The sequence below is a fragment of the Zingiber officinale genome, chromosome 4B, assembly GCF_018446385.1.
Source record: "Zingiber officinale cultivar Zhangliang chromosome 4B, Zo_v1.1, whole genome shotgun sequence".
Classification (NCBI taxonomy): domain Eukaryota; kingdom Viridiplantae; phylum Streptophyta; class Magnoliopsida; order Zingiberales; family Zingiberaceae; genus Zingiber; species Zingiber officinale.
Window position 1 is genome coordinate 29,647,208 of NC_055993.1, and position 13,642 is coordinate 29,660,849.

The 13,642-nt window shown below is 36.8% G+C and overlaps 1 protein-coding gene across 1 annotated transcript in view; it reads left to right on the forward strand.

The window, feature by feature from the left end:
* LOC121974906 (TOM1-like protein 4) overlaps positions 1-13,642 on the forward strand; it is a 55,018-nt gene that overhangs the window by 20,702 nt on the left and 20,674 nt on the right. The window contains exon 7 of the mRNA XM_042526187.1: positions 5,414-5,495. Coding sequence (XP_042382121.1) covers positions 5,414-5,495 — 82 coding nt within the window. The remainder of the gene's footprint in view (positions 1-5,413; positions 5,496-13,642) is intronic.

Sequence of the window (13,642 nt, forward strand, 5' to 3'; positions counted from 1 at the left end):
AATGTGGTGAATTGAAAGTGGAAAGAGGAAGGAAATGAAGAAAAACAAGAAGAGATTATAATTATATACCCAAGTTTCAGACTTTGTGTGCTATATGAAATAATACAATTTTGATATTATGTTGTGTAAACACAAGTTATAAAATTTGAATTCGTCTTGATGTGTGTTGTAGCATGACTAGGGATGCTCAGTGTCAACATGATACGATACTCATCTACATGATTGACACAATGACATAGGCGACAACGACATAGAGAGATTATTTTTGCAGAATAGTGTAGGTTTCAGTAATTTATCCAAATGTTCCTCGACGTAGTAGATTTCAAACCATGCTTTATAATAGTCATTACTCAATAGTATTTCATTCTTAGACTTGGTATGTATGACTCTCATATGCAATGTGGAGCTCTCATTTTGTATATAAAAACAAATACACAAACTAACTCAGCAATTTGATGAGCATTAATATTACAAGTAACTATGGAAGGAAATCATGCCAAGTGATTTATAAATTTTTAGGTTGGTATTTTGCATTACTAATTCATGATGCTTGTTTTGTTTCTTCTTTGGCTTTTCTGGATTATGCAAATAAGTAATATCTGATTACTTTCTGAAAGGATCAAATCAATAAAGTGTTCTTCTGAAATAATATCATTTAGATGTTTATCTAAAATGTCATTAGAAGATTATTCTATGTTCTTTAAAGATACGATTCATTTATAGTGTAATGAGAGAGGGTGCTCTTCTAAAATGTTATTTAAGGACTTGTCTAGGGTCAAGTTATTAGGAGGTTTATTTGAGCACAACTATTTCAGTTTAGCTAAACTTCCATGGATTGTAAGCAAACTAAGGTCTTGAGGTGTTATTGAGTTTAGTTTTGTTAAGAGAGAGTGTTTTCCTTTTACATATTTTTATGTAGTTGTCTTTTAAAATTTGGTGGAATATATCTTTTTATTTCATGTCAATTTGTGGTTCATCTTGGTATCTAATTGGCGGGATATGTTGTAGATAAATTGTTGATATTTTTTTAACTGTCTGCTAAATGCAAATTTAGCAAATCATACTCGTCCAACCATGGAATTCATTACATTTCATTCTACCACTAAAAAGAAGCATCTGTTCTAACAAACATAAATGTACAACAATTTTTTATTTTCATAAAAAATTTAATTCTTCTGGTATAGTTTTGTTGATATTTCTCACTGCTAAGATATATCTCATATTTATTGATAATTAATTTGGTTCTTATTTATTGGTAATTAGTTTGATTCTTATGCTTTTAGTGGTACTTATTTTGGTTGGCATCTTTCACTTCTACAATCTAGATCTCTTATGTATTTGGTGCTGATGTATTAAGTATATTGACAAGCAATAAAGATAATAAAATAAAGTAATATGCTAAATATAATCCATTAAAATATAATGGATGATAAATAAATTAAAATGCAAGTAAAACATGATGCTGCTGATGATATGTTTTTTTTGCTGTTGCATGATAACTAATCTAAATAAGAATATGGTGCTACCATTTTTTTTAATAGTATGTGATTGTTTGTAGAAAATAATATCATACTTTTTGTGAATGATATATAATGGTAGTAGAAATTAAATGCAAGTAATTTAAAATTAATAATTAATCTAATTTGCAAAGAGAAAGGTTGCAATTATATCAAGATGATATAAACTTTAGTCACTGTGAGATTTGAGTTTGAGCAATGGGTGAAGATATAATTTTACTAGATCTCAAAAATACTTTTTTTGGAAGAGGCACTACTTGGAGGGTGCTACGGTCATCGATGATGACAAAGCAAATAGTGGAGATTAGGTGTGTACAACTAGCAACCAGAGCACGACATAATTTTCTTTTGCTAACAATTTTCTCTCCTTTTTTTTTAAAAAATTTATCTCTTTCTTTATTCTCACGGATAACTTTCTCATTTTTTAACAACGTTATCTCTCTCTCTCTAGACAAGTTTCTCTCTCTCTCTCTATTTAACAACTCTATCTCTTTCTTTTGTTAAACAATTTTTTCTCTTTTTGGTAGTTGTCTTTTTTGTCAACCATGCTTTTTAACTTTTTTTTAAAATCAATTTTCTGTTTCATTTTTTAGTTGTCTCCAATTGTTTTTTTTTTGTAGCACAACAACATATGTTAACGTCAATTGATCAATTTTCTTTTGAGTACATACCCAATTTCTCATTTGGAAAAATCTTCTCTCTATATATTTCAGTTACTATGTTTTATGGATAGGGGCCCACAATTCGAATTAATTGAATAACGAAATTATAGAATATGTTCCTTTTTTTTGGCACAAATAGGAGTAGCTAGCATCGTTTCTTAGACGATCACTATTGATGGCTACAAATAGTAGCATCCTTAGAAGGTTGATCAGTTTACTAGACAATGAGGAGGCCGGCAAAATCCAAAGATGAGGAGAGGGGATAAGAGATTGGTTGGTACTCGATTGAAGGAGGATATTGGGGGAAAATTATGAATTAGGGTGAGTTTTGAATATTGAGGATGACAGAGAATGGAGGGTTGACTAGTATCAAAATCAAATTACCAAAGTTTGATTTTGATACCAATTGAAGCAGCACAAAATTGAATCACTGAATCACCTAGGAACTTGGATGATATTGATGAAGCAAAGTGAATAAATATATGAAAGAGAAAAAAAACATCACCACAACAACAAACAACAACAACAACCAAGCCTTTTCCCACTAGGTGGGGTCGGCTGTATGAATCCTTTTACGCCATTGAGCTCTATCTCCTATTATATCATCATCTATATTTAAATAAATTTTATCTTACTTTATTGTTGCTAACCAAGTCTTTTTTGGTCTTCCTTTTCCTCGTTTGATATGCATGTTTATCATAGTTTCACATCGCCTAACTGGAGCATTTATTGGTCGTCTAAGTACATGTCCGTACCATCTTAAACGTGTCTCTCGGAGTTTTTCCTCAATAGATGCAACTCCGACTTTCTCTCTAATGCTCTCATTTCTTATTTTGTCCATCTTCGTATGCCCACACATCCACCTTAAAAATCTTACACTGGAAAGAAACTCTCATTGTGAGAATTAAAAGGAAAATTGTGTTAATTCAAAAGTTGACATCCTCTTATAGAGTTGCAATAAGGATTATTCATAAAATAAAGTTTTAGATTATCCTAATAAAAAATTTAATTGATTTTTTTAAAAAAATAACCATAAAAATTTAAAAATTTCAATAATATTGTAAATAAGATTTAAAATCCTGAATATTAATCATTAACATGACATGAGTTTAGTTAACACTAAGGGCGCGTTTGGTTCGGGGTTATCTTTGATAACCTTGGTTATCTATCCAAGGTTATCAACAAAACCTTTGTTTGGTTTAAGTAATCAACAATTCCGAAGTTATAATGCATGCCTGACACGTCAGCAATTTGGACATCCAACTCGGAATCAGAAAACCTCAGGAAAGCGAGGTTTTTCTTGATTCCGGGGTTAATAATTTTTTTAAGACAAAATTAACCTCCAATTTTTATCGATTGTGACAAAAATAACCTACAAGTTTATCAAATAACAATTTGCCACCGACGCTAGAAAACCCAAACTAAAACCCATCCGTGTTCGCGTGTTCCCCGCCTCACAGAAATCCTAGCGCGACGGCGATCCTCCTTGCGGCAAACATGAGCAACAAACAGTTGTAGCACATGAGCGACGGCTCGACCGAACTCTCCTTCATCCACCTCCAAACCCACAGCAACTCTTCTACCATTCCAACGGAGCCGAGTCTCCGCACTAACGAAGTGGTGGCAGAAGTCGACGCCGGAAGCCCGCGGTCTCTGATCTCGGCAACGAGCTCCTTGATTCGACTGGTTTCTTTGGTATCGGAGGAAGAGGACAATATGTCGATCAAGGAGACATAGGAGTCGAGTTCGTGTCTGGGGTACTTCTTCTGCGTGGCGGCCCAGCGGAAGAAGGCGAGGGCGAGGTCGGGGCAGCGGCGGAGGTCAGGGGTGCGAATGACGTGGGATACGAACGCGGGAGTGAGACGGATGATGTACTTACGGCAGAAGGTTTTGAGATCGGAGGAGAGGTAGGCTGGGGAGGAGGCGACCACGAGGGGAGCGACGCGGGAGAGCCACGGGGATGGGTGGCTGGGGTCGACAGGGTGGCAGGCGACGCCGGAGACGTCGAGAAAGGGATCAATCCACTCCGGCGGAGGGGTCGGGGAGGGGGCGGTGGCGAGGAGGCGACGAAGGATGTGATGGGAAGGGAAGAAGGGTAATAATAAAAACGAGATTTTATTAAATCAAGGAAGCTTAGCCTGATATGGTAAAATATTAAATCAAGGGTAATAATAAAAACGAGATTTTATTTGGTAAAATATTAAATCAAGGGTAATAATAAAAACGTTTCATTCCAGGGTATGTGGTAAAATCACTATTAATAATATAATATTATCATTATTAAATCAAGGGTAATATGGTAAAATATTACATTAGGTTATGTACTAAAACCTTCAAACAAACGAGATTTTACTAGATTACCTAAATTGAACCAAACAACTAATGGTTATGTTTCATTCCCTATAACCTTGGTTATGTGATTACTTGGTAATCACATAACTAAGGTAATATACCATAACTTGAACCAAACGCACCCTAAGGGTATTTATAAAAAATTTATAGAGAAGGATGTATAAAGAAAGTATTAAATTCTTTGATGGTAATAGTTTTGAAATGATAAATAAGTATTTGCCTTATCTAAAATAAGCATCAGAATAATCTGATTCCCACCCACTCTCTCCATCTTTCCTATCACAAAAGAGTCAATTGAAATATTCCCTCATGTTAGTTGTGTATATTAGATAAGGTAGAATAACCCAGTCTGCATTAGTGAGACAGATATACCAGAGAAAAATATAACTTGTTTTAGAAACAGTTATAGAAGTTTAATATATGCACAAGCAGCTATTAGGTGAATTTATGCATATTGGTTGGTTCAAGAGAGCTACAGAGTATAAAGATGGTTAGAAAGAATGTTAGGAAAAAAATATGGCATAATCATACCCACAATGTAGCAATATTTTTGACTGGACATGGTTTGTATACCAATCCCCTGACTAGTGGGAGACATGGCTATGTTGTAAAAGTGGTACAGCAATTGCAAGTGAAAGTAGTCCTTCCCTTTTTTCTGTATGTACACTTTGTATGTTTGGGTAGATACATGCTCCAATTAATTACCGAATGGGCAATGATCGGATAATCAAATGCCCTTGATCTGTTATGTTGTTCTAGTCAAAAAGGATTTGGGGAAGTCAATTGGCTTGTGAAGTAGTATATTTTTGAAATCTTTGGTAATATACAGTTTAAGAAAAAATAAGAAAAAGGATTAACATGTTAAACCAATGCTTGATGCAGCTTGGAGGAAATTCAGAATGCTCAAGGAGTAGCAAATGTGTTATCTGATATGCTTAATGCATTAGATCCAAAGAACAGAGAGGTACATTTTAGAAAGATGACTTTATGATCATGCTACTTACATTTTCTCAACTGATTTATTTCATGAATTGTTTTGATTATCTTTATGATTGTTTTATTATGTATCTTCATAGGTTCTCTTAATTCATAATTCAAATTGTGAAACTTGCACCTTGGTTCTTTTTTGAAAATGTTGTTTCATAATCTAATATCATATTTGTGTGCCCTTTAGTATAAAACTGCTGTATGACCTATTGTTCTTTATGAATAGTAGTGTTCGACTATTACAAAGCAACATGTACAAAAACCAATTATTGGAGAATATGGTAATCTTAATCTCTGTACCTATCTGATGGGTTCAATCTGAAACCAATTCGACTTCAACTAGATGACTAAATTCCATTTTTAATGGTTTGGTTCAATTTATTTTGCCAGATTATTTTTTTAAAAAAAATTAACACACTAAAAAAAATATTTATCACCCTTCCCTCCTAAAAGAAATTTGGTTCCTAAATTTAAGTACTCGAAGAGAATAAGTGAAGGTATCTAATGTGCACTCCCAAGTAGCTTCCTAATTAGAGTGGCGTTGCCACCCAACCTTCACAAGGTGGATGCACTTGTTCTGCAATTGATTTTCCTTGTGATTCAGAATACTAATTGAGAATTCCTTGTAGGTCACATCAGGATGGAATGGTGAATGGTATGTGAGATTCTTCAAAACACAGGTCAAATTTGGAACATACTTTTGTAGCATAGAAACGTGGAAGATGTTATGAACTCTTGTCAAGACTGGGGTAAAAGCAAGTTGATTAGCTATCGCACCAAAGCGTTCTAGAATTTGAAAGGTCCAACAAATCTAAAAGCCAACCTTCCTTTTAGACCAAACCTCTTTACCTCTTCAATAGGTGAAATATGGAGAAAAACATCATCATCCATTGTGAACTCCAACATTTTTCATCTACAGTCCGCATAGCTTTTCTATTGACTTTGATTAGTTAAGAGTCTTACCACTGTCTAGTGATAGATACTTCACACAAATTTCGCATCTTGCTGAATGCATTCTTAATAGTTAACGCTCTCTAACCTCGTCCCAAAGCATAGGAGATCTACAGGCTTCTTCATAAATTACTTCAAAGGGTATCATCTGAATAACAGAATGCTAAGAGTTAATTGTTGTTATAGGCAAACTCTACCAAATGCAAGTGGTTCTCTTAACTAACATCAAAATCTAATACATATGCCTACATGAGATCCTTTAGAGTCTGAATAGTGTGCTCTTATTGCCCATTAGTCTGAAGATGAAAATTAGCCTTAAAGTGGAGCTTAGTACCCAATGTATTCTAGAAACTCTACTAGAATCTCGACGTAAAGTGTGCATTTTGGTCATAAATGATACTTAGGGGAATGCCATGGAGTTTGGTGATCTCTTTACAATATAAGTCTACTAAACGATCCAAAGAATCTCTTTTACAAGTAGGTAGGAAATGAACTAATTTGGTGAATCTATTAATCACCCAAATTGAATCATGACCCTTTTGAATCTTGGGTTACCCCATGATAAAGCCCATAGTAACATGCTCTCACTTTCATTTTGGCATTGCTATTCTTCTGAATCAACCTAGATATGAATTGATCAAATGTTTCACATATTGTTTCTTAAATGTCTCTCTCTCAATAATTGCCAAGAGATAATTTTATTTCTAAAGACGTCTTTTGCATCTTCTACCAAATAACAGCCTATCCTCGAAAATGATAGGTAGCTAATTTTTGCTTCTCTATATGTGAACAAGACATATAAAGTGCATTAATATCCTCCAATCATATGTGTGCTTCACAAGGGGTGCCTCCAGGGAAGAATGTAAAATGATTGTTTACTAATTTAGCTAGCAGAGGATGCGAGCCTTGTTCACAATTATATCTGTATTAGGGGTAGCTAGGTCGACTATAGTGTTGGTGCAGGAAGCATCCGACGATCGAACCTTAGTTTTGATAATGGCAAAGGATTCAAAGTTAAGTTAGTGTGTGATCTAACATGTTTGAATGAGTGTTTCAGGAAAGTCCTAGCTGTGGTTAGGCAGGTGAAAAACCCTAAGGGGTGGTAACCTTAGGTCCTAGGGGGCGGTAACCCTAGGTGGAGGAAAACCCTAAGGGGCGGTAACCTTAGGTCCTAGGGGGCGGTAACCCTAGGTGGAGAAAAACCCTAGGGGGCGGTAACCCTAGGTCCTAGGGGGTGGTAACTCTAGGTGAAAAGTCCAGTCGGTCTGGAGGACCGGACTGGCATAAGGTAATCTCTCCTGAGGGGAGTAGGTGAGGACGCGTTCCCCGTAGAGGGAACAGTAGGCGTCGGGTCGACCTAGGGTTTCCGGTTGGAAATCCGAAGTCAGACTCGGACAGTCCGAAGGCTGTCCTAACACTGTCTTGCAGGGTATTTTGCTCGGACTAACCTTTGTTTGCAGGTGAGGAACCTGCTGGAAGAAGGTGGTCCGGGCGCCCAGGATGGATCCGGGCGCCCGGAACAGGTCCTGGCGCCCGGGACCAACTTTTATCCCCTGCGCGACTTCGCCACGTGGAGCATCCTGGTTGGTTGGCCACGTCACACTCCAGGCGCCCGGAAAGGATCCAGGCGCCCTGAATCTCATATAAAAGGAGGGTTGAGGTGCAACTTCAAACACAACGATTCGACAAGCTTTCCTTCTGCTGTGTGCTGCTCAAGAAACGACTCTAAAGTGCTGTTACAGTCGCCGACGACCTAAAGCTTCAGTTATTATTTTGTTGTCGGTATTGTTTCAATTCCAGTTGTACTTATTTCCTTGTACTTATTCACGATATTATAGTTGTTGCCCACCGGAAGCGATCAAGGATCGCGGACCTTCGAGTAGGAGTCGCCTTAGGCTCCGAACGAAGTAATTCCCTGTGTCTCTGTGTTTGACTGTCTTTACCCCCCCTAGCGCTTTCGATCCATCATATAGGTGCTCCCCAAAGATCTCTCTTAGGGCCTACTTTAGGCTTCCCGCTTGACTAACTAGCAGCTTCGGGAGTAGAATGAGGTTCTGATAATGTCTCTGAGATGGAGATAGCCACTTGGCGACAATGTTGTAAAAGGGAACCAAGAGCCATACAAACAATTACTAACTTTGGATAACCATGAAACCTAACAAAATATGTATTTTATCTACAAATAAAATAAAATTATATAAAATAAAAGCGAACAAAAATACATCAAACTAAAACCAAAGTAAAAATCAACAAATCAAGATCCCTGAGCTAACTCGCTGAACTAGCTGAAACCAACTTATGATAATCAAAGGATGTCTTTGCTTGCAAAGCTCTAGGCCAAGGAAAATATAAAGTAATCATAAATTTGAAAAGTGGGTATATATGTGCATCAATTTAATTTTTATTAAAGGGTTTAAAAATAAATCAAGCCACCATTTCTTATTATAACTTTTAAACTTTTTTTAGTTCTTTATTTTATACATATATATTTATAGTTATCCACTATTCTTGTTTTGGTTGCTTATCAATATTTAGAGTTATTATTCTAAATCAAGGTTTAAATTTTAAGTCGTGTCAGAGTTCGGTTTATGACAGAAGGGGAGCCTTAGTGCAATGGTAAAGTTGTTGCCATGTGACCAAAAGGTCATGGATTCAAATCCTAGAAATAGTCTTGCAAAAAATAGGGTAAAGCTGCGTACAATGGATCCTTCCCAGGGACCTCACATGGCGGGAGCTTCGTGCACTGAGCTATCCTTTTTTTTAATTGTGTCGTACCGAGATGGTTTCGATACATTTTTCAATATAAAATATATTAATTTAAAATACTTTTATTAATATTTGATTACTATGGATGCTTACTTTTGAGTTAGATTTGATATTATCTTATAAAATAGTTGATCCTTATTGAGTAAAAGTTGATTTAGGTTAATTGAAGTTCACCAAGTTAACATGGCATGATCAAGTAGGTTTAAAGTGGATTTAGTTTTGATTTATTATGATCAATTTAAAATTAAAATTATATATAAAATAATTTAATTCATTAATAATAGTATATTTTATAAGATTAGAAATCATATTATATTTTTATCTTCTCTAATAATTTGTATTCTTCATCTTCAAGTAGGTCTAATGATTCACTGTTTACCTCATGGAACCACGAAGGGAAAAAAGTAACCATAGATGGATGGAAGAAAAAATTTAATAGAGGGAAAGTAATTTTCGATGGAAAAAAATAAAAACAATACAGAAATAGGGGAAAATGAAAAAAAAAGAAAGGAAAAAAGAATTAAAAAAAGAAAGGAAGAAATGGAAAGGAAAAATTCAAAAAAGAATTTTTGATTGCCCATCTTCGAATATTAATTTTTCTTCCAATGTGTTTGAAAGTTCTTTTATCGTGATTGTGTGTGTGTGCATATCAAACAAATCATGTGACATCATGTTGAGGTTGTGGCTGTAACTCTTCCAGTTGCTTTGTGCTTGGGTTAACTCTTAAGTTTTCTCCTCATTAGGCTTGGGAGAGTTGAAGACATAAACCACCTTTAATGTTTCGCCACTTGAAATTGGAGTCATATAATCTCTCCAATTTGGTGAGAACTCTCATCTCCTTGATTGTCGAACAAGCCATCTTGAACAACAAATTTAATCCCTAAGATTGTTGAAAATTGGTTGTTATTGGATCGGAATGATGGCTCATTAAGACATAACAAATGTCAATCATGTCGTTGCCAAATGGGATTGGATCAATTTCCTAGACACAAGATTAGTCCCTTTAGGACATGTGTTGTCGAGGAAGAGTTCATGGTTATTACTTTAGGAGAGGGAGAATATATTGGGATATGCCCGATAAAGTGTGTGCTAAAACACGTTTCGTAAACATACACAGCGAAAAACTAAACGTAAATAAATCTAATTTATTAAAACACACACCACACGCATGCTGGATACAATTGCACTGGACAAGATCATAAAATAAAACGAAAATGAATAATAATTATTCTAGGTATATCTTACGGATGACTTGTAACGAGAAGGTCATCAAGTGTAGCGACGTTGTCGAACCTCGCCTCTGTTCGTATCCATGCCGAGCTCCTCAAGACAACTTCGTGAGTACAATCCTCTCCTTTGGAAGTTACTAGCTATGAGCGGAGGAGAGGGATCAAGAGGAAGAAGCGAAACAAGGAAGGAATACTTCCTTGCTTGGTCACGACAACGAGAAAACTTTCTCCTTGTTATGGTGGGTGGCGGCAACGAAAGAGGGAGAGAGAGACGAGAGGAAGATTTGGTTTTTAAAAACCCAATCCACCAAATAATGAAAATTGTGCCTAATTCTCTCCCAATTACATCTATATATACTCCTCTTTAATGAGTTGGATTAGAAAGCCCAAATCCAACCCATTATCCCAACAAAATAAATTAGCCCATTAACCCCTTGGTTTGGTTCACAACTAAATCAAATTGGTTCATGACTAATCCAAATAGGGTCTAACTCTTCCGTAAGATATGTGGCCTATCCGCGTTTCCGATTCGACAAATTTTTTCATATTTGTTTTATGTATAGTCTAACCAAATATTTATCTCTTGATCTAAAAATCCTATTATTTAACTTATCTTACGTCTTTTAGAGACTCGTAGTATGTGACCAATAGGTTCCCGGTTTATCTTGGCCATTCATAATTAACAACTTAATTATGGAACAATCATGAGTGACATCTAGAAGTACATCATAATCCCCAATTAGCTAGAAAATCATATTTGATTTCAGAATTAATTCTGTTCAGTAGTTACAATGAGTCGTGCCTCATTCCTTTCGCTCGTCTTATACCCATTTGGTTCAGGACATCGTCCCCACTAGGCTGACTACATCACACCTAGCCCAAGTAATACTTCCTCGTTTTGCGGATTCAAAATACTTGTACATGTGTCTAAGAGTCTCGTACTTTTAACATATGATGCTTTGGCTAAAGACTTTGAGTAATAATCCTAACAAGTGGTCATAGGGTATACATCTCCTTGCAAGGAGCGATGAATCCTCCGTAGGCTATTCAAACACCTTCGGGCACTTCAACTTATACTCAATCATACTGGGTCCATACCTTGATGAGATGCTTACTTAAGATATCAAAGTATAAGTTTCCATGACCAAGATGACTTGTATAGCTCAAGTCGAAGGAAACTTGCACTCGAGCTATAGTAAGAGCTTCACAGATATATCCATATATGTAGATAACAATATGAAGTCTTCCAGCGAGTCATTCTAATGAACTAGTTGTTGGTGCGGTTAGCACTAACGGTCTAACCCAGGTTTTTATGAATGACAAAATAGGTTAAGTTAGTTTTGTTGTTGATCTAACACTTTGACCGAGTGTGCAGGAAAAGTCCAGCTAGGTCGACAGGTCGACCGGATAGCTGGCACGAAGTCCAAACGGGTCGACGGGCTGACCGGACGTTTGACACGAAGTCCAGCTAGGTCGACGGGCTGACCGAATAATTGGCATGAAGTCCAGACTAGTCGAAGGGCTGACCTGACGTCTGGCAGGTAAGTAAAGATAAGTCACTGGAGGAGAGTGACTGTGAGGACGCATTCCCGGGAAGGGAATTTAGGCGCCGATCCGACTTAGAACTATTTCGGAACTCTAAGTCGAGATCTTGACTAGATTCCGGTCCCGAAAAGACGGAATCTAATTAATACTATTTCTGTTTATTATCACTGTGCTAATAATCTGTTTTGCAGGAGATATAAGTGCCTCGGACTAACGTTTTCTTGCAGGTAGGAAACCGTTGGAAATCAGGGTCCGGGCGCCTGGAGGCAAAAATCTATCCACTTCGCGGCGTCGACATATGGAGTTCGCTGGTTGGCTCGGCTACGTCACAACCAGGGCGCCCTAAAGATTCCAGGTGCCCCGAACCTTATATATAAGGAGGGTCAAGGCTGGAGTCAGAGCAACAATTTAGAATCCACTCTCCTGTGCTCCTGCGACGCTGCGAAGCTCCGACAACACGCTGCTCTTTTAGTTTCTTCCTTTGTCGGTATTGTTTTGTTTTTTCATTGGCATTCCTGTACTTAGTTTGTAATAATTTCTGAATTGCTAGTGAATTGCCCATCGAAAGCACCCTTGTGTGCGGGCCTTGGAGTAGGAGTCGCCAAAGGCTCCGAACCAAGTAAAAAGGTTCTTGTGTTAGCATTGTTTTGATTTCGTCTTTTTCCGCTGCGTACTCTCGACCTTTTTAAATCGCTATTCACCCCCCCTCTAGCGAAACTCATGATCCAACACTAGTTACCATAACTAGCATCCATGTTTAACTTTCGACAACCCAATGTCTCCAGTTAATGAGAAAACAACTGTTTGGCGAATCAAGGAGTATAACCCGTGCTAGTCTTACAAAATTGATGATGTCCAAATGCATCAATTCGACGACTAGGGAAATCTAATACGCTCATAATTGCACATGTAGAGATAATCACAAGATGTGATCCAATCACAAATTCTCTCATGCTATGAATTGTATTGCAGACATTCAGTAAATGAGTTTAAGACCATCAAACATATAATATACACTTAAATAGTGAATCTATATTTATCAAATAAATAATAAAACCATAAGACGATTGCCTTAGGACAACCGTCAAAATCTAACATAATAGACTCTCTATTTGCTACTTAACCGCTTATGCTTTGAAGCATAAAGTGTGCCGACAAAGTGCACTACATCTTATTGCACCATGTGAGCCTTGTGTGTCCATGTATGCCATGTCAGTTTATCACGTGTGCATATATTCTGCCAATGCATTCCAACATGGCAAAGCAACAAGTAGGTTGAACACTTTAACTTGTAAACATAATTTGAAAACAAGTATTAAATATTTAATTTCATTTATTTTCTTAAAACTCCTCCTACTATAGTTTAAAAATTTGTACTATGTTGGGAGAAACAGGTGAAATTTACTGTTCCGCCCACCACATGCTGCCCTTCGCTCGGTCCCCGTCACCCAACACCACTAACACCACGGGGTGCCGTGGCCTCCGCGAGAGGCCGCGGAGGCTATTGCGATCCTATGGCAACCTGTCACGGAGGTTGCCATGACTTCCCGTGGGGTCGAGGGTGGGAGATTAAACTTTAACTTAGGTTTTAATAATTAAATTATATATATAATAATTTATTTTAATTTAAAAA